Source organism: Dendrobates tinctorius, unplaced genomic scaffold, assembly GCF_039654945.1.
Source record: "Dendrobates tinctorius isolate UK_male_01 unplaced genomic scaffold, ASM3965494v1 ptg000158l, whole genome shotgun sequence".
In the NCBI taxonomy this organism is placed as follows: Eukaryota; Metazoa; Chordata; class Amphibia; order Anura; family Dendrobatidae; genus Dendrobates; species Dendrobates tinctorius.
The window spans coordinates 34,061,801-34,081,857 of NW_027361825.1; the positions used below are offsets into that span (position 1 = coordinate 34,061,801).

The window sequence follows — 20,057 nt, forward strand, 5'->3', positions numbered from 1 at the left end:
ATTCAAGAAAGTTCGTTTTTTTTCTCATTAATGTACACTCTGCACCCCATCTTGACTGAAAAAAAACAGAAATGTAGACATTTTTGCAAATTTATTAAAGAAAAACTAAAATATCACATGGTCATAGGTATTCAGACCCTTTGCTCAGTACTGAGTAGAAGCACCCTTTTGCGCTAGTACAGCCATGAGTATTCTTGGGAATGTTGCAACAAGTTTTTCCACACCTGAATTTGGGGATCCTCTGCCATTCTTCCATGCAGATTCTCTCCAGTTCTGTCAGGCTGGATGGTGAATGTTGGTGGACAGCCATCTTCAGGTCTCTCCAGAAATGCTCAATTGGCTATGGGTCAGGGTTCTTGCTGGACCAGTCAATAATGTTCACAGAGTTGTTCTGAAGCCAACCACTGCTTTGTTATTTTAGCTGTATGCTTAGGGTCATTGTCTTGTTGGAAGGTGAACCTTCAGCCAAGTCTGAGGTTCAGAGCACTCTGGAAGAGGTTTTCATCCTGGATATTTCTGTACTTGGCCGCATTCATGTTTCCATCAATTGCAACCAGTCATCCTGTCCCTGCAGCTGAAAACACCCCCATAGCATGATGCTGCCACCACCATGTTTCAATGTGGGATTGTATTGGGCAGGTGATGAGCAGTGCCTGGTTTTCTCCACACATACCGCTTAGAATTATCACCAAAAAGTTCTATCTTCCTCTCATCAGACCATAGAATCTTATTTCTCATAGTCTGGGAGTCCTTCATGTGTTTTCTTTTAGCAAACTCTGTGCGGGCTTTCATATGTCTGGCACTGAGGAGAGGCTTCCGTCGGCCCACTCTGCCATAAAGGCCCGACTGGTGGAGGGCTGCAGTGATAGTTGGCTTTGTGGAACTTTCACCCATCTGCATCTGTTGAGCTCAGACACAGTGACCTTAGGGGTCTTCTTTACCTCTCTCACCAAGACTTTTCTCCCACGATTGCTCAGTTTGGCTGGACGGCCAGGTCTAGAAAGACTTCTGGTGGTCTCAAACTTCTTCCATTTGGAAATGGACAGCATGTGACTTAAATATCCGTGTCTGAGCAAAGGGTCAGAATACTTATGTCCATGTGATATTTGTTTTTTAATAAACTTGCAAAAATTTCTACATTTTTGGGGGGGGTTTTCAGTCAAGATGGGGTGCAGAGTGTACATTAATGAGAAAAAAAATCGAACTTTTTTGAATTTACCAAATGGCTGCAATGAAACAAAGAGTGAAAAAATTTAAAGGGGTCTGAATACTTTCCGTACCCACTGTATGGCCTATATAGCCCCCATCATGTAACATCATACACTATAAGGACAAACTATTAGGCCCTGCAGATTAATCAATGCATTCAGAATTTTCATTCAGGATCAATGCTCCCAGTTAAAAACATCCAGCCCCAGTGCCTCCCAGTGTATAACATCCAATACCCTGATGTATGACATCTGGCCCCATTATCCCGGTGTATAACATCCAACCAATTTCCCCTGCTGTATAACATCCGGACCCTCGCCTCCTGTGTATAAGATTTGGTCCCATTGCCCCAGTGTATAACCTGCGGCCCCATTACTCCAGGAGTATAACATCCAGCAATATTACCCCCAGTGTATAATATTTGGCGCCATTACCCCTGGTGTACAACATCCGACCCCAGGGTATAACAGCCGGCCCATTGCCCCAGTGTATATCCTCCGGCCCCATGACCCCAGGTGAATAACATCCAGCCTATTGCCCCGGTGTATGACATTCGACCGTAGTGTATAACATCCGTAACCCTTACCCCCGGTATATAACACCTGACCCCACATATCCGGTGTATAACATCTGGTGCTATTTCCCGTGCTGTATAACATCTGGCCCATTCCCCCCCCCCCCGTGTATAACATCCATCCCCTGCCCCCTGGTGTATAACATCAGGCCTCTCATCCTCGGTGTTCTGTATAACATCCAGTCCCTCACCCCTAGTGTATAACATTCAGCTCCTCCCCTTCAGTGTATAACATATTGTCCCCTATTGTAATGTGCAGGGGTCCCAATACTCTTGTCTGTGTAGTGTATGTGTTTGCACATGCAAGTAGATTAGACTTCAACTGACAATGATTCCCGTGATTAAGGTCACAGTGCACATACTGCTCCGATACTGTGCACATCATAGCCAACACCACCATGCAGAGTACATAACACTGCAATACTGTGTGCCATTATACCGGCACAGGTAACCTGACCATGTAATGGTTGGGAGCCCTGGTGGCAATTTCTTCTTAATAACTGTTAGCGTGGCTGGTCTGGAGCTGGAATCTCCAGGAGTGGACCCTCTGGGCCGTGGCACCGAGGGGCCCCGGGCGAGCTGCCAGGTGGAACCGACCCCTATACAGGGATCGTTAGGAGCGGGCCCAGGGGTTCAAGTACCACGGTAGCCGGTTCCGAGAGGGGCGGCTCAGGATGGATTGGAGTAGGACTGTGGGACTGAAGTGTAGATGACAGAACAGAGCTGGAACACAGGGGAAAGGAATGGAGTAAGACAGTAGACTGGAGAGATGGCTGGAGCAGGAACACAGGAGGCAGGACTGGAGTAGGACGGAAGGACTGGAGCAGGATGGAACAGGAACACCGGAGGCAGGACTGGAGTAGGACGGCAGGACTGGAGCAGGATGGAACAGGAACACTGAAGGCAGGACTGGAGTAGGACTGCAGGACTGAAGCAGGATGGAACAGCAACACCGGAGGCAGGACTGGAGTAGGACGGCAGGACTGGAGCAGGATGGAACAGGAACACCGGAGGCAGGGCTGGAGTAGGACGGAAGGACTGGAGTAGGATGGAACAGGAACACCGCAGGCAGGACTGGAGAAGGATGGAGGGAGCACCGGAGGCAGGACTGCGGAATACAGCAGGGAACTCGGATAACAGGACTGAGAGGCTGCTGCAGGGAGCGGATGAGAACGGGACTGCAGAGAGCACACGATGAAGCGAGGCTCAGTATGCTAGGAAACACAACGATCAGGCGCCTCCCTCAGGGGGAAGCAGCCTGATATGCCCCTGTCTGTTCTGCCATTGGTCAGGGGGTGTTTCCCGGTCAGGGCACCCGGAGCACAAGAAGCAGAAGGGAGGCGCAGCCGCGGCCTATGGTACATGCGCATTGCATGCAAAGACGCCATCGGCCACGCGCCTGTCAGAGGTGACCGCCGTGGCTGTCGGGCGGCGAGGGGCTGCGGCGTGGGAGTGATGGCCGGGTGAGTATGCAGAGACGGCGTGACAGTACCCCCTCCCCTAAGCCGCCCTCCCCGGAGATTAGCAAGAAATCTCTTGAGGATACGAGGAGCATTGATATTCTCCCGAGGTTCCCAGGATCTCTCCTCAGGACCAAAGCCCTTCCAGTCAACAAGAAAAAATGTCCTACCTCTAACCTTCTTCATGGCGATAATGTCCTCCACTTCAAAGACATCATCGGCACCCACCGGCTGAGGACTGGAATCAGGCAAGCGATTCAGCACCACAGGTTTCAGGAGAGAGACGTGGAAGGTGTTCGGGACCCGGAGCGAAGCAGGCAACCTCAATTTGTAGGTGACTTCGTTGATACGTCCAAGAATTTCAAACAGACCGATGTAGCGTGGCCCCAACTTGTAGGAAGCAGTTTCAACCGGATGAATCTGGACGAGAGCCAGACCTTGTCCCTGACACGATAGGGTGGAGGATCCAATCTCTTCTTGTCGGCATAATTCTTTATCCGATCAGCGGACTTCTTGAGAGACGTGTTGGTCTCGGCCCAAATCTTGGAAAATTCGAAGGACAAAGTGTTGGCCGCAGGTACCTAGGAGGCAGGGGTTATTGGAAGGGGAACACCAGGATGTCTGCCGAACACAATGAAAAATGGAGACTTGGCCGAGGACTCGCCAGCATGATTGTTGTAAGCGAACTCTGCCCAGGGAAGTAAGTCAACTCAATCATTCTGGTGGGCATTGGAGAAATGACGTAGGTACCCAGTCAACGTCTGGTTGGTACGCTCCACTTACCCGTTGGACTGTGGATGGTAGGCCGAGGAGAAGTCAAGGGAAATGTTCATGAGCTTACAAAGTGATCACCAGAACTTGGAAGTGAACTGAACCTCTCGGTCTGACACAATGCGTTGAGGTAGTCCATGGAGTCTAAAGATTTGGTTGATGAAGACTTTGGCCAGCTCCAGAGCCGAGGGGAGATCGGGCAGAGGGACAAAGTGGGCCATCTTGGAAAAACGATCCACCACCACCAAGATGACTGTGCAGCCAGAAGAACAGGGTAGGTCGGTGATGAAATACATGGCGATGTTTTCCCAAGGAACCGCAGGGACAGGCAACGGCAGCAACAAGCCGGAAGGAGGTCTTCGTGGCACTTTGATTTTTGCACAGGATGGACAAGAAGCCACAAAATCGAGTACATCTTGGCGAAGCGTGGGCCACCAGTTGTGATGCGCGATAAGATCCAGGGTCGTCTTAGTCCCAGCATGGCCGGCCAGTTTGGAGGAGTGCCCCCATAGGAGGACTTTCGCTTGAGGTTCTCAGGCACAAGCGTTTTGCCAGGAGGAGGAGCAAGCCAGTTCACTGGAGCCACTGTGATAATCCTAGTGGGGTCAATGATATGCGAGGGTTCCTCCGTGGTTTCGTGTGGCTGGTAGACCCTGGACAGAGCGTCGGCTTTGGTATTTTTGTTGTCGGGACGGAAACGGAGCTCGAAGTCAAATCGGGCGAAAAACAAGGACCATCTGGCCTGACGAGGGTTGAGTCTCTGGGCAGACTGGAGATAGGCCAGATTCTTGTGATCCGAGAAGATGACAAAGGGATGGACAGCTCCTTCCAGGAGGTGACGCCACTCCTCCAAGGCCAACTTGATGGCCAGAAGTTCCCGGTCGCCGATCGAGTAGTTACACTCGGATGGAGAAAAGGCCTTCGAGAAGAAGCCACAAGGGTGCAGATGACCGGAGGCGGATCTCTGGGACAATACTGCCCCGGCACCTGTTGAGGAAGCGTCCACCTCGAGTACAAAAGGTCGGTTGCTCTCCGGGCGATGCAGGACCGGAGCCGTGGAGAAAGCCCGTTTTAGGGTCAGAAAGGCCTCTTCAGCCTCCGGAGGCCAATCCTTGGGAGTAGTCCCTTTACGGGTGAGAGCAGAAATAGGCCTTGTGTTTGCGGAAAATTGAGATATGAATTGCCGGTTATAACTGGCGAATCCGAGAAATCGTTGTATAGCCCTTACCCCGACGGGGCGAGGCCATTTGAGAAGAGCAGACAACTTCTCGGGGTCCATCCTTAGTCCAGCGTCGGAGATAATGTATCCCAGAAACGGCAGGGAGGTCTGTTCGAAGAGACATTTCTCAATCTTCGCATACAGGCGGTTCTCCCGAAGATGCTGTAACACCTAGCGGACACTCTTTCTGTGGGACGAGAGATCCGGCGAGAAGACGAGGATGTCATCCAAGTACACGACCACACAGGAGTACAAGAGGTCCCGGAAGATCTCGTTGACGAACTCTTGAAACACCGCAGGAGCATTGCAGAGAACAAAGGGCATGACCAGATACTCGCAATGGCCGTCTCGAGTGTTGAAAGCCGTCTTCCACTCGTCTCCAGCGGGTATACGGACCAGATTATAGGCTCCTCTGAGGTCCAGCTTGGAGAAGACCCGAGCCCCTCTGAGACAGTCAAACAACTCTGGAATGAGTGGAAGAGGGTACCTGTTCTTGATGGTAATCTCATTCAAGCCCCTATAGTCAATGCACGGCCGCAGAGTTCCGTCCTTCTTTTTGATGAAGAAAAACCCGGCTCCCGCGGGCGACGAGGATTTCCATATAAAGCCTTTGGCGAGGTTCTCCCGGACGTATTCGGACATGGCTGTGGTCTCAGCGGGAGACAGGGGGTAGATTCTGCCCCTTGGGGGGTTGAACCGGGAACAAGTTCAATTGGGCAGTCAAAAGGCCGGTGTGGAGGAAGGACCTCCGCTTCCTTCTTATCAAAGACATCAGCGTAGGAACTGTAGGCTGGAGGGAGACCCGGAAGGTCTGGGGGTGGCCAAGGAGCGGCCGCCAGGCGGACAGGAGTCAGACAGTGAGCTTGGCACGGGTGTCCCCAGCGGAGTATCTCCCCAGAAGACCAGTCGAGAACAGGCTGATGAGTCCTTAACCATGGGAGACCGAGTAGAATGGCGTGGGAGAGCTTAGGCAAAACGTAAAAGGCTATCTTCTCTCGATGTAAGGCACCGACTTGCTACTCCACTTCTTCAGTGACCAAGGTGACGGTCACCTGTATCGGATTGCCATCCACGGCGGCAATCTGGAGAGGGTTAGATAGAGCAACCATGGGAATTTGGTATTTGTCCACCTCTTCTGGCCGAATGAAGTTACCTGCCGAGACCGAATCCACGTAGGCCACCTCGGACCCACGTCTCTCCCCCGAAACCAGAAGCACAGAAATAGTAAGAGGTTGAGAGGGATCATCGTCACCTAGGGAGGCCTCTCTTACCTGACCTAGGCGGAGGAGTTTCCCTGTCTCTTAGGACAGGTGCGGATATAGTGCAATGAAGCTCCGCAATAAAGGCACAGACCTTGTGCCAGCCTCTCTTGCTGACGCAACTTGGCCAAGTTGAGACTGTCTATCTGCATGGGCTCGACCGAGGAGGAAGAAGAAGACCCGGCCGAACGAGGACTGACAGAACGGGTGAAAAAGGGAGCTGGCCTGGTGGATCTCCTGTCTCTCTCTGACTCTCGAGTGCGCTCCTGGAAGCGTAGGTCAATGCGGGTAGCCGGCAAGATAAGGTCCTTTAAGGTGGTCGGGGTATCTCGACCTGCGAGTTCATCTTTTATTCTGCCTGAAAGACCGCGCCAGAACGCCCCTACCAAAGCCGTGTTATTCCAGCCGAGCTCGGAGGAGAAAGCGGATAGCATACTGACCGACCGTGAGAGAACCCTGATGTAGGTTAAAGAGTGATTCGGTGAGAGCAGCTAACCGACCCGGCTCATCGAAGACCCTGTGAAAAGTATCCAAGAAAACCGGAAGACTTGAGACAACGGGATCGTCACGTTCCCAGAGGGGATTCAACCAGGACAGGGCCTCTCCCTCCAGATGGGACATAATGAAGGCTACTTTGGCCCAGTCAGAGGTCAGAGGGATATTGCTGCGGCAACCATTCAAAGTGGAGGCCACACTGATTTAAGAACCCCCTGCAGAGCTTAGGATCCCCAGTGAAGCGAGGCGGTTTGGAGAGGCGGGGCGTCGGGAGAGCTGTAGGAGCAGAGGGAGGAGTCAGCTGTGGCGGCAGAGTGTAGAGCCGACAAGCGGCTATCAAAGGAGGCCATGTGAGACAAAATATGGGCTTGAGTATCTTGTTGCTGGCCCAGCTCCTGTTGAAGACTGGCCAGTAAAGTGGCAGTTCCAGGATCGGCCACCTGCAGGGCCGACAAACGGGTGTCCATAGACTTCATGACAGACATAATGCGTCCCTGATTCTCCCACAGGAAGAGTAACTCTTTCTGGGTAGCAGCAGTAGTACCGGCGGAGTCCATGGCCTGATCGTACTGTTAGCGTGGCTGGTCTGGAGCTGGAATCTCCAGGAGTGGACCCTCTAGGCAGTGGCATCGAGGGGCCCAGGGCGAGCTGCTAGGTGGAACCGACCCCTATACAGGGAACGTTAGGAGCAGGCCCAGGGTTTCGAATACCACGGTAGCCGGTACCGAGAGGGGTGGCTCAGGATGGACTGGAGTAGGACTGTGGGACTGAAGTGTAGATGACAGAACAGAGCTGGAACACAGGGGACAGGCGTGGAGTAAGACTGTAGACTGGAACGTGGAGGGACTGAAGTGTAGATGACAGGACAGAGCTGGAACACGGGGAACAGGAATGGAGTAAGACAGTAGACTGGAACGTGGAGGGATGGCTGGAGCAGGAACACAGGAGGCAGGATTAGAGGAGGACGGAAGGACTGGAGCAGGATGGAACAGGAACATCGGAGGCACGACAGGAGTAGGACGGCAGGACTGGAGCAGGATGGAACAGGAACACTGGAGGCAGGACTAGAGCAGGATGGAACAGGAACACCGGAGGCAGGGCTGGAGTAGGACGGAAGGACTGGAGCAGGATGGAACAGGAACACTGAAGGCAGGACTGGGGTAGGACGGCAGGACCGGAGCAGGATGGAACAGGAACACCGGAGGCACGACTGGAGTAGGACGGCAGGACTGGAGCAGGATGGAACAGGAACACTGGAGGCAGGACTAGAGCAGGATGGAACAGGAACACCGGAGGCAGGGCTGGAGTAGGACGGAAGGACTGGAGCAGGATGGAACAGAAACACCGCAGGCAGGACTGGAGAAGGACGGAGGGAGCACCGGAGGCAGGACTGAGGAATACAGCAGGGAACTCGGATAACAGGACTGAGAGGCTGCTGCAGGGAGCAGACGAGAACGGGACTGCAGAGAGCACATGATGAAGCGAGGCCCAGTGTGCTAGGAAACACAATGATCAGGCGCCTCCCTTAGGGGGAAGTGGCCTGATATGCCCCTGTCTGGTCTGCCATTGGTCAGGGGGTGCTTCCGGGTCAGGGCATAGCCGGAGCACCAGAAGCAGAAGGGAGGCGCGGCCACGGCCTATGGCGCATGCGCATTGCATGCAAAGACGCCGTCGGCCGCGCGCCTGTCAGAGGTGACCGCCGTGGCTGTCGGGCGGCGAGGGGCTGCAGCGTGGGAGCGATGGCCGGGTGAGTATGCAGAGACGTCGTGACAATATCCCTGTGAATAGTTCCAGCTAAGTGGCAGATCAGTAGTGTCAGCCGAGTGCCCCCCTATAAACCACCACCTTCTGTAAGTCACTAAATAACCACCAAGTCCCTGGGTTTAGCTTTCCGATGATTAGATATGATTTCACAAGGTGCAGCTGTCATGTTTTGCACCTTGTTGGATATAGGTCATAGCTTCTCTGTCAGCACCTTCATCCCCCAGTTGTTCCTCTCCCACAGTTTATGGAGGCTGCTGGTAGTGACAAGGTTTTGCTAAGTAACCAAGCCATGTTTGCATGTGTTTTGACAAGGTGCCATTGCCAGGTTTTACTCCTTGAAGGTCATTGGGGTTTAGAGGGAACAGTTAGCACCTGGTGGTAGTAGTTGCACGGCTTATAGAGTTTGGTGCTTGTGATGATTACACTCTAAGTGTGCTCAACATATCGACGGCAATGCCAGCCAAAGAAAATGACATATACAGTGGCATGTAAAAGTCTGTCATTGTGAACAGTTACGGTAAGTAAGTTGAAGATTAAATAATCTCTAAAAGGGCTAAAGTTAAAGATGACACATTTCCTTTGTGTTTTAGGCCAAAAAATTGTCTTTTTGCATTTAAAAAATTACAAAAAGGAAAATGGGCAGATGAAAAAATTTGGGCACCCTTGGAGATTTGTGTGCTCAGATAACTTTGACCAAAGTTTCAGACGTAAATTAGCCTGTTAGGGTTATGGCTTGTTCACTATCATCATTAGGAAAGGCCAGGTGATGCAAATTTTCCAACTTTATAAAAACCCAGCCTCCTCTAACCTTGTGCCAAAAAGCAGCATCCATGGGTTCTAAGCAGCTGCAAGAGATGGCTATAAGAAGATTGCAAAGCATTTTCAAGTTGCCCTTTCCTCAGTTTGAAATGTAATTAAGAAATGTCAGTTTCCAGAAACAGTGGAGGTCAAGATAAGGTCTCCAAGACCAAGCAAAATTTCAGTGATAGCTGGTTGTAGAATTGCTACAGAGGCAAATCAGAACCCCCGCTTGACTGCAAAAGACCTGCAGAAAGATTTAGTAGACTCTGGAATTGTGGTACATTGTTCTACAGTTCAGAGACACCTGCACAAATATGGCCTTCATAGAAGAGTGATCAGAAGAAAACCTCAAAAAAAGAAAGTAAATTCGGCACTGCTGCAACCACCTTAATATATCACCATTGCAGCAGGTGCAATTCACACACCTAAACTGAGCGCCAATTACCCACAGAACGGGTGCTCAATCCTGAAAAGACACACAAGACTGTATGGTACAAAAAGAAAAAAGAGGGTGGCACTCACCATTCTGATGTGATAACTTTATTGCAAGATAAAAAGCATTGGCTCAGGAGCAATGTGTAGACTGTGGACTGTCCACAATCTACACATTGCTCCCAAGCCAACCAATGCTTTTTATCTTGCAATAAATTTATCACATCAGAATGGTGAGTGCCATCCTCTTTTTTCTTTTTGTACCAGAAGAATACCTCTCCTGCATCCTCATCATAAAATTCAGCATCAGAATTATGCAAAAGAAAATTTAAATAAGCCTGATACTTTTTTTAAACAAGTCCTATGGACCGATGAGGTTACAATAGAACTCTTTGGCCGCAATGATCAAAGGCATGTGTGGAGAAAAAGGGCACAGAATTTGAGGAAAAGAACACCTTGCCAACCATTAAGTACGGGTGTTGATCAATCATGCTTTGAGGTTGTGTTGCAGCAAATGGCACGGGGAACATTTCACATGTAGAGGGAAGAATGGATTCAAGGAAATTTCAACAAATTCTTGATGCAAACATAACGCCATCTGTAAAAAAGCTGAAGTTGAAAAGAGGATGGCTTCTTCTAATGGATAATGATTCTAACCATACATCAAAATCCACAATAGACGACCTCAAGAGGCGCAAACTGAAGGTTTTACAATGGCCCTCACAATTCCCTAATCTGAACATTATTGAAAATCTGTGACTACACCTCAAAATAGCGGAGGATGCAAGATTACCCAGGAATGTCACAGAACTGGAAGAATTTTCAAAGGAAGAATGAATGAAATCCCTCAAACAAGAATTGAAAGACTCTTCTCTAGCTACAGAAAGCATTTACAATCTGTGATACTTTTAAAAGGGGCGCTACTAGGTACTAACCATATAGGGTGCCCAAACACTTGCATCTGCCCATTTTCCTTGGTGTAATATTTAAAATGTATAAGATGATATACATATTCTTATTTATTTTGGTTGTTGCCTTAAAATAAAAGGAAATGTGTCATCTTCAACTTTAGCCGTTTTAGAGATAGTTTCATCCTCAACTTGCTTAACTGTTCACATTAACAGTAATTTTAACCAGGGGTGCCCAAACTTTTCCATGCCAATGTACCAAAGGGCTCATATGTACAGCAGGGCTGTGTGCCCAGAGCCTGTATGGGGCTTCAGCTAAAAGGGTATTGTGGTATGAACATGCATCGCCTAACCATGGGGGACTGACCTCTAACATCCAGAACAGGTGACACATGTCCCTTTTTAAATGTAGTGTTGTCCTTGCATGTGCGGTACCTCCTATATACAGTTTCTACATGATTACAGGATAAAGCCAAGAACTGTAGTCGGATGTCTCTATCAGCCCCCATGGACTTTGAATGGAGTGGCAATGCATATGCGTTACCACCCTTCAATTTAAAGAAGACCTATCACTTACCATAAATATGTATTTTTTTTTCCTAGTGTAAATTCCGCTGTTCACCTGAATCTTGTCACTGTGTTTCTTTTGTTTCTGCACCTTTCTGCTCCCGAGATATGGCCCCTTCTTCCCTGTATGTAAATCTAGTGTTGTTAGCAAAGTGGGCGTGGTCCTCAATGGTTCTCTGTGGGCGTGTTCTTCAAGACAAACCTTGGCTAAGGATACCAGATTGATATACAGGGAAGCAGGGGCCATATCTCAGGAACGGGGAGGAGCTGGAACAAAAGAAAGACATCGCCGGATTCAGGGGAACAGCAGCATTTACACCAGGTAGAAACAATGACCTATTTATGGCCAGTGACTGATCCTTTTGAAACAGAACAAATCCTCATTCTGGAAATTGGTGAAGATCTTAGCTGTTAAGCCCCATCGATACAGTAGTTATCACCTGTGCTTTAGATCATTGGTTCTAACTGGAAAACGCCGTTCATATTCCCACTGTAAGCACAGGTCCCACCTCTGGGGCCCTTAAATATATCCAAGATCTCCATTTGCCGATTCACTGCTGTCTCTTTTCCATACACGTCAATGGCGAGGAGAGAGAGGAGCATTTGGCATTTTCCATAACACCCATAAACTTCAATGACGAATGGCCATCGCCTATTCTCCCGATGAAGGTCTCGCTTCGTGGACCCTCGCCTGTTTGGGATTTAGGGCACATTCTGTAGATAAGACTACCTTGTCCTTAGATATTATTATGTTATGGACAGGTCGGTGGTATTCTGGTGGCGTAATGCTAAATATTTCACAAAAGAGCAACTGATTTTATTTTTTTTTTAACCTGCCAGTAAAGCTGTAAATTGTGTAAAAACCCATGTAAATGGCCTGTCAGCGCCTTTAGGCAGAAGTTTTGTAATTGCTCTTTAAGCAATTTCATGTAAAGTTGCTCTATAGAAGCAAGGACCTTTAAAAATGTTTGGCTTTTTTGTCACTAGTGTGTATTTGACTTCTTTTATTGTCCCCATGACAGTACTTCCCGTCCAGCTCTTTGGCAAAGTAGCATTTCTATGGAGATGTGTGGATTGAAATCACTATGTACATGTCGATTGTCCACTGAAAATCCAGAGACCCGATCATAACGGACAACAATGGGCACAAGGTTTGCTGTACTTTTATTTGGCAGTTTTATTTGGAAAGTATTGCGTCAATTCTACTAACTAGTTTCTCCCACTCAAAAAAAAATAGAAAAAATGGGATGACATCTTCGGAATATATTTTTCCCAGCAACCTTCATCAATGTTTATCTTAAAAAAAATAGAACTTGCTGTATATAATTGTGCATTAGAAATTAAAAATACCAACTCATACTCATACTTTGCACTCATTGCATCCCCTGTATCCACCACCAGGGGTCAGTCATGGGCAATCCATACAGTGCAGTGCCCTATAGCAGCTGCCACCACAGTGTAAAATGCGTCATACCAGTCAGAATTAAGGCGTCTCGTTGCATTTTAAGACCCTATGTAGATGAGCGCCTGAACTTCCTAAATTCATGTGATACTGGTGACAAAACCATGCGTTTATCCAGTGGCAGGAATTCACCTCGGGAATTAGGGTCACTAATCCCAATACTTGAATGGTTCCGCTGTTTATATGAATGGCATATTTCTAAAATCTCCTACAATGAAAAAGGTAATTCCTTCCTTAAAATAAAAAAAAACAATATGACCACCATGTCAAATGACATTATTGGGAAAGCAGGATTTTGGATCCCAAGAACAGGTCTCCCATGTTGAATGGAGTGGACGTGCACATTGTCTTTGGGACCACCATAGAAAGCAGGGCACAGGGCTCACCTATTTCTGTCAGTCCTCCAGACAACAAATGGAGGGGAGATGGAGCATACACACCTGCTCCATTCAATGCAGGCCCAATTTTGAGTTCCTGTTCTGTCCAGCCATATAATTGCTGTCTAGAAAGTCATTTTTGTGTGTATTAATCCTTCATATATTTCATATTTTAAGGTAGCAGCACCACCTGCTGGCCGTTTAATGCATATATTCTAGTTTAATTTGCAATGTCTTGTGGGAAGTTCCTAGGGCATTGTGGGATTGTTCCTGTTGCATCATGGTCTTAATATGACACTGTGAAGGGAACAGCAGCCATTATTCCTCTATGTGTCTTAGGAGAAACTACACCATTCGTGTTCTTCATGCTCCTTAAACAGCCTGCTCTAAGCATAGTTGGTAAGCACTATCTAGGTGTTATAATCCTGTGTTTATCAATACGTTTGTTGTACTAAGTAGGTAATCATCAGTATGAATATTACCTCATGTTACCTGTGTATTGCTGACTATTTGTGTTTCATGCTCTGTGCAGTTATATATTCTGAAATGCTCCTGTTATTGCATCCTATAGTTTCACCCTTTCCTGTCACATCTGCAATCAATAAAAGAAGGTTACAATTTTACAGCCTCTTTTCTTAAAGAAGACAGGGGGTTTAGCTACATGTCTCATTGCACACCCTGCTAACGTGTATGAGGACAATATAGTGAAACAACTGCTGAGAACAAGCTCAGAAGATCTGACGTTACAGAGCCCGCCATTATCCAAGCATACGGTTATTGCATACGGATATTGCAGCAACCTCCTAACAGTCGGACCGAATAATCGGACCATACGGAGCCCGCCATTATCCACGCAGAGCCGACAAAGGGATATCACAGCGGTCGCCTAACTGTTGAATCATGTCTCAAGGACGAGCATCCTCTTTCAAGACGAGATCACGAGTTGGTTCCTCCAAGACATCATCCGTCAGCAATGCCGCCGCTATTGCCCGCGCAAAAGCTGAAGCGGCAAAAGCAAGAAACACCTTTGCTGAGCAAGAGATAGAATTGAAACTACAACAAGCATGCCTGGATACGGAAAAAGCATCACTGGATGCAGAAAAAGCACGCCAACAAGCATGCCTTGATGAAGAGAAAGCGCGCCTTGAAGCAACATTACAGAAACTTGCTATTGAAAAAGAAACAGCAGCTGCCATAGCAGAAACCTTAGAAGCTGCCGTATATTCTGACGACAAACACAGCAGACGCAGTAGTGTGCTAGGCCTACAGCAAGTTACTCATGATCCATTGCAGCGTACTGTAGAGTACGTCCATCAGCATTCCAAATCAAATGACGATCCAGACCCACAGGCGAAGACAGAGCATTTTGTCAACAAGCCAAGCCAACCAGATAATTCGGACCCCCAGAAAGCCAACTATCAGTCTCCCTACCAAAAGCAAGGAAATACACATTGGGATGATACTGACTACAATAATCTTTCTCCAGAACAGAAGATCTGGAATCTGTCCCGGCTTAAAGAGAATCCCTTCGCTTCAGAAAGGTACTACAGCAGTTGGACCAAACCAGAGACATCTAACAGGTATGATCGCACAGCACACATGTACTCTGACAACACTCCATCAGCTGGCATCAGTGCCAATCAAGCCACAATGGACTTTGCCAAGTTCCTTGCTCGACGTGAGTTGGTCACTAAGGGACTTGTAAAGTTCAGCGATCGCGCTGAAAACTACAGGGCTTGGCGAGCCTCCTTCAAAAATACCATAAGTGACATAGGTCTATCATGTAGTGAAGAAATGGATCTCTTGGTAAAATGGCTAGGAAGTGAGTCTGCCGAACACGCAAAGAGAATCAGAGACATTAATGTAAATTATCCAGATGTCGGCCTCAAAAGAATTTGGAATAGACTTGATGAATGCTATGGCTCAGTAGAGGTTATAGAAAGTGCCTTGTTTAAAAGAATAGAGGACTTTCCTAGAATAGCGAACAAGGATTATTCAAAGCTCAGAGAATTAACTGACTTGATAATGGAGTTGTGTGTAGCAAAAGCAGAAGGAGATCTTGTGGGGTTGACATATCTCGACACTGCTAGAGGTGTGAACCCCATAGTTCAAAAACTCCCATATAACCTGCAAGGCAAATGGGTTACATATGGTTCTAAGTATAAACAGGCTTACAATGTACCATTTCCTCCATTCAATGTGTTTGTAGATTTTGTCTCAGAACAAGCAAAAATTAGAAATGATCCTAGCTATGATTTCATGCTGTCATGTGCCAATATCTCTGTTAGTAAACCTCGTAGAACAACTGTAGAGGTCCACAAAACTAACATTTCTTCCACAGGTTCAGTTCGCAAAGAGTTCAGCTCCGGTCAAGGAGAAGACAAATCCAAAGACCCAAGCAGGCAGTGTCCCTTACACAAGAAGCCACATTCCTTACTTAAGTGCAGAGCTTTCAAAGAAAAGTCATTGGAAGAAAGGAAGGCCTTCCTTAAGGAGAACCGCATCTGCTACAAATGCTGCTCTTCAACATCCCACTTCGCCAGGGACTGTGAGGTTAGTGCAAGGTGTACCGAATGTGACAGCACCGAACATAACTCAGTTCTACACCCTGTACCACTATCGGATGCTTTGCCCCAAGAGCATAGCGGGGAGCTGAATGACTCAAATACTGACACTCCAGCCATTACTTCTAAGTGTACAGAAGTTTGTGGAAATAGGAGGCAAGTCCTGCTCTAAAATTTCCCTACTGAGAGTCTACCCGGCAGACGAAAAGGACAAAGCCATCAAAGTATACACGATTTTAGATGATCAGAGTAACAGGTCATTTGCCAAGTCTGCCTTTTTTGATAGCTTTAACGTCAGAGGACCCAGTGCCCCCTACTCTTTGAAAACTTGTGCCGGTATAGTAGAGACAGCTGGTAGGAGAGCAACAGGCTACGTAGTCGAGTCTATAGATGGCCAAATGCGTCTGCCCTTACCAACCATATTGGAATGTAACCAGATTCCTTGACAACAGGTCAGAGATACCAACGCCTGAAGTGGCATCGTATCATCCTCATCTGAAGCGTATAGAACGCCTGATTCCCAACCTCGACCCAGAGGCTCAAATAATCTTGCTCCTAGGGAGAGATATTCTACGAGTCCACAAGGTTAGACAACAGATCAATGGCTCATGTTGAGAGAGAAAAGAAGTAGGATGGCACTCACTGTTCATATGAATCAAATCACTTTATTTCATGTGTACAGGGCATAAGCATTGGCACGGGAACAATGTGCTGAGAGACGGACAGATCAATGGCTCACACAATGCTTCATATGCTCAGAGACTCGACCTTGGGTGGGTCATTGTAGGAGAGGTCTGTTTAGGAGGTGCACACAAACCGACAGTGGTTAACAACATGTTTACCAGTACTCTCGAGAATGGATGTCCCTCTCTCCTTCAACCATGTGAAAATCACTACTTCATAAAGGAGTTGCTACACAGCACTTCAGCACCAAGTATCTTAGCGAGTCGTGCCAATGATGATTGCATTCAGAATTGCGACCAAGATCACCTTGGGTGTACGGTCTTCCGCAAGACCAAAGGAGATAATAGTACAGCAATGTCATTTGAAGATAGACTGTTCCTAGAGATGATGGAGCAAGGAATGGTGCAGAACAAAACGAAGGGCTGGATTGCATCTCTACCCTTCAAGCCTCAAAGACAATGCTTGCCTAGGGCTACTTTCACACTTGCATTTTTTTGCTGCGCGTTTTTTGCGCACACAAACGCATGAAAAAAACGCATCATGCGTTTGTGTGCGGTTTTTTGCGGGTTTTGGTGCGTTTTTTTAAAAAACACATGTGTTTTTTTGCGCATACGTGCGCATTGCAATGCGCATATATGCGCACCCATAGACTATTATGGGTGTTTTGCTGTAAAAAATGCATTGCGTGCGCATGCGTTTTTTTGGGGCAAGTTGGACGCACAAAAAATGCAACAGGATGCATTTTGTGCACCTGAGCACACACTACAAAAAAACCGCATGTGCATACAAACGCGTACAAATGCATGTGTATGCGCACCTATGCGCACCCATGTAAAAGATAGGGGGAAAAAAACGCATGCGTTTTTTTGCACTAAAAAACTGCGCAAAAACGCAAGTGTGAAACCAGCCTAACAACAGAGAAAAAGTTTCCAAACACTTTGACTCCCTCATGCACAGCTTCTCTAGTAGACCAAAGATGAAAGACTATTTCTTAACCTTCATTGAGAAGATATGTAAGACCGGTCATGCTGAGTTAGCACCTACACTTCAAGACTTGAGGACCACTGGCACCATGGTAAACACGTCCACACAGCTCTACAGCTAGAGCAGTCGAAGAATATAATTATCCAAGCTGTACAACAGGAAAACTATGCCAAAGAAATCGACTGTTTAACCAATCAACGACCAATACCAAAAGATAGTGTTCTGAGGAAACTCAGAGCAGCAAGAGAACTGCAGCTGTCTTCCAACTTGGATATGAATGACGTAGAAAAATACCTAAGTGTACAAGGGTGTACTTGGACATTCAACCCACCACATTCTTCACATATGGGAGGTGTATGGGAGAGAACGATAGGTGTCGCAAGGAGAATCCTCGATATAATCTTCTTACATGAAGGATCTGCAAGACTGACACACGAAAGCGTGACAACATTCATGACCGAAGTGTCAGCCATCATAAACGCCAGACCGTTGACTCCAATTTCCAGTGATCCTGATGACCCAACTGTTCTCACCCCAGCCCTGCTGCATACGCAGAAGACCGACCCTAATTGCTCTCCACCTGGAGAATTTAATGTTACAGACCGTTACAGGAGTCGATGGAGACAAGTACAGAGTCTCTCCAATGCCTTTTGGGACAAGTAGAAAAAACAGTACCTGCCTACTCTGCAACAGATGAGAAAGTGGCAAACCAACAAGCCTAACCTCAAGCCTGGCGATATAGTACCAATGAAAGACTGTCAGTCTCAGAGAATTGAATGGCCATTAGGTCTCATTACCCAGACATTCCCAAGTAAGGATGGAATCGTACGTAAGGTGGAAGTAAAAATAGGAAAACAAGGTGAGACCAAATTGTTCCTCAGGCCAGTAGGGGAACTCGTTCTGCTGTTCTCGTCTAATAAACACAATAGTGACGTCGGCTGACGTCAAGCGGGGAGTGTTCTGTCCAGCCATATAATTGCTGTCTAGAAAGTCATTTTTGTGTGTATTAATCCTTCATATATTTCATATTGTAAGGTAACAGCACCACCTGCTGGCCGTTTAATGCATAAATTCTAGTTTAATTTGCAATGTCTTGTGGGAAGTTCCTAGGGCATTGTGGGATTGTTCCTGTTGCATCATGGTCTTAATATGACACTGTGAAGGGAACAGCAGCCATTATTCCTCTATGTGTCTTAGGAGAAACTACACCATTCGTGTTCTTCATGCTCCTTAAACAGCCTGCTCAAAGCATAGTTGGTAAGCACTATCTAGGTGTTATAATCCTGTGTTTAACAATACGTTTGTTGTACTAAGTAGGTAATCATCAGTTTATATATTACCTCATGTTACCTGTGTATTGCTGACTATTTGTGTTTCATGCTCTGTGCAGTTATATATTCTATGCAAATAAAGTCCGTGGAGCCTCATTTAAGAGTCTCAAACAACGGGACTAGCCAGATCTTCCTCCAGGGAAGAACCCAGCCAAGGAGTGGCTCCTTTCAGAAACCACCATTACCACCATATTAAGTGGCCCTTTAAGTCAATATCCAGCTCTTTACGAATTTACAGATATGACAAGGGTCCCTGGAGGAAGATCTGGCTAGTCCCGTGTTTGAGACTCTTAAATGAGGCTCCACGGACTTTATTTGCATATTCGTATTTCCCAGGGAGCATTGCACCTAGGATTTCGCTGATTGAGCGCCTTTGCCGGCTGCCGCAGTGTTTTCTTTGACTGGTCTCCCCGAGGTCAGTGATTGTTTCGTGATGTCGGTTATATATTCTGAAATGCTCCTGTTATTGCATTCTATAGTTTCACCCTTTCCTGTCACATCTGCAATCAATAAAAGAAGGTTACAATTTTACAGCCTCTTTTCTTAAAGAAGACAGGGGGTTTAGCTACATGTCTCATTGCACACCCTGCTAACGTGTATGAGGACAGTATAGTTCCAGAGCCCCTTTCTCGTGATACGTTGATCAGTAACTTATAGATATAGCTTTCTATTATAATACCACTTTAGGTATATCTGGCTGATGTGCAGTACCAGACACAGCCACATGTAATGCACAGTTATCGGTGGTGGCACAACCCACATCCTTTAGTTGATCATACAGATTTTGGGGTCAGACTCTCACTGATCAGATAGCTTAATTTGAATCTCATGGGTCCCGACAACCAAAAGTTTAGAGTTATTAAAAAAAAACAAGGTATTCCAATTTCTCATAGGATTTAGGATAACTTTTTGATTGCCGAGACACCCCGCAGTCCCAAGATTGGGGCTTTGAATCCCTGCCCTAAATGGACTGGAGGTGCACATGTTCTACCTCTGCTCCATTCAATGTCCATGGGACTGCTGGAAACAACCATGCAATACTCAGCAGTCCTATAGAGAATGAGTAGAGCTGAAGATTAGCATGCACATCTCTGCTCCACATGCATGTACTTTCTCCACTCCATTCATTGTCTATGGGACTGCTTAAAACAGCCACACTGTACCAGGCAGTCCTATAGAAAAGAATAAAGCGGGGG

At 47.2% G+C, this 20,057-nt stretch overlaps 1 protein-coding gene across 2 annotated transcripts in view; it reads left to right on the forward strand.

The window, feature by feature from the left end:
- The window catches only part of LOC141052061 (uncharacterized), a 192,747-nt gene that overhangs the window by 6,194 nt on the left and 166,496 nt on the right, over window positions 1-20,057 (forward strand). Inside the window, exons 2-3 of one of the 2 annotated variants that reach the window (XM_073549253.1) lie at window positions 12,482-12,610; window positions 13,870-19,390. In XM_073549253.1, the coding sequence (XP_073405354.1) occupies window positions 14,199-16,034 (1,836 nt within the window). In that variant the 5' untranslated portion in view covers window positions 12,482-12,610; window positions 13,870-14,198 and the 3' untranslated portion in view covers window positions 16,035-19,390. Of the gene's footprint in view, window positions 1-12,481; window positions 12,611-13,869; window positions 19,391-20,057 lie in introns of those variants that run through there. The other variant, XR_012220734.1, reaches the window with a different exon arrangement.